Source organism: Penaeus monodon, chromosome 21 (assembly GCF_015228065.2).
Source record: "Penaeus monodon isolate SGIC_2016 chromosome 21, NSTDA_Pmon_1, whole genome shotgun sequence".
Taxonomy (NCBI): Eukaryota; Metazoa; Arthropoda; class Malacostraca; order Decapoda; family Penaeidae; genus Penaeus; species Penaeus monodon.
The window spans coordinates 30150549-30151953 of NC_051406.1; the positions used below are offsets into that span (position 1 = coordinate 30150549).

General features: G+C 41.8%; 1 protein-coding gene across 1 annotated transcript; it reads right to left on the reverse strand.

Annotated features, from left to right (window-relative positions):
* Positions 1-246: 246 nt before the first annotated feature.
* Positions 247-1320, reverse strand: LOC119586728. The gene is made up of 3 exons (XM_037935456.1): positions 1157-1320; positions 837-971; positions 247-492 (listed from the first exon to the last, which is right to left on the reverse strand). Exons 1-3 carry the CDS (start codon positions 1301-1303, stop codon positions 286-288), a joined length of 489 nt encoding a protein of 162 aa, XP_037791384.1. The 5' UTR covers positions 1304-1320; the 3' UTR covers positions 247-285.
* Between the last annotated feature and the right edge of the window lie 85 nt (positions 1321-1405).

Below are 1405 nucleotides of genomic sequence, written 5' to 3' on the forward strand. Positions count from 1 at the left end.
GTACGTTTCGAACCCTCTCCCTCCCTTTACATGTACCTGCCACTAACTTTAGTGTGAGAGTGAACAAACTGTCGTTTGTGGAATTTTTTGAAAACGGATGTTTTACATAATTTCATATTAGTTTTGGTAAAATTCATCTGCCCCTGCAATGGTATTTTGAAATATTCAAGTTCAATGAAGTTCATGTGGAAAATGACATTCTGAGCTATTGAAAGAAAATCTCTATTTGCAATATCCAAAGCCTTTTTCAAAGAAATTATTTCATGGTAGAACTTGGTCAGATTCTCACGGCATTCCCTTAACCATGAGGTGAGCGGCGTGCTCACCATGCATCTCAGACAGATCCGTCTTGATATCCTTGCTCGGGTTGTAGTCTTCCAGCGTATACTTCGTCTCGTAACCAAGGTCTGCGAACGTGTTCCTATGGAGAGCGTTGTTGGTGCAAGTGCAGGCTGTTTGGGCACCCTGTGAGTAGCCTGCTTCCATGCTCATCTGGAGGGGGAAAGGTGGACGCTGATACAGTGCGTTTAGTTTTTTTTTATCAGATTGTGTTCTTATTTATAGGAATAATTAACAAAGCTTGAATTTATTGAAATGAGAAGCGAAGGCAGAGTTTGATGCAACTGAAATTTTAATAGCCAGATAAAATTCCTCATTTTAAAATGAGGAAGAATAATCCCAAGATAAGCGAAGGAACATTAAGAAGCAAACTAACTTGGCAAATTGCGTTTGTAGCTGAAATTACAGAGGGAGAGAAATAATAAAATAAGTAAAAGGTAACTAAAACTAATATGTGAACAAAGTTTTGCCATTCGATAAAAAAGTCCTAGGCTCACCACAATCATCTTGTCTTCAATGGCATGAGCACTCCAGCCCTTATGGACGCTCACGGGCAGCATGATGAGGCACATGTCTGCCTTTTCCTTGAACAACTCGTCTAAAACATTGTCCAAGGCGTAGTAAAATTGTTCCTGATGAATAAACATTGGCAATGAGTAAGACTGATCACCATCATTAGAATATTAAATACACAGCTACTTATCTATATACAGCTACTCACATGCACTCACCTAATCAAAGTAATAATGAGAAAGGGACTATGTCACTTTGACCATTTTAGGAAGGAACCAATGGTTAACGAAAGAATGTAGTTTACCAGCTCAGCAGTAGGTTGAGCGGGTCTCTGAGGATGCTCTCTGCCAAGCAAGACACTCACTTGCACCCCGATCATCTTCCCGGTCCTGCAATCCCTGGCAGCCACTGACAGGCCAGTCTTCAGGCTCAGCCGGATATCCTCGCCCATGCAGCTGTGGGCGGCGTCGCACCTGCCGTCGGCGCAAGAGTTTACGCGCTGGAATTGAAAAGCTTATAAGGTCTTCTGTAGATGTTTAGTAAGTAATGTAGG

What these genes read in the sequence shown, in the direction of transcription:
- LOC119586728 (XM_037935456.1), bottom strand. Translation starts at nt 1,303, where the DNA reads ATGGGCGAGGATATCCGGCTGAGCCTGAAGACTGGCCTGTCAGTGGCT. An exon ending in CTCAACCTACTGCTGAGCTG is followed by an intron (nt 972 to 1,156) that starts GTAAACTACATT and finishes TTTATTCATCAG; the next exon opens with GAACAATTTTACTACGCCTT. An exon ending in TTGAAGACAAGATGATTGTG is followed by an intron (nt 493 to 836) that starts GTGAGCCTAGGA and finishes TTCCCCCTCCAG; the next exon opens with ATGAGCATGGAAGCAGGCTA.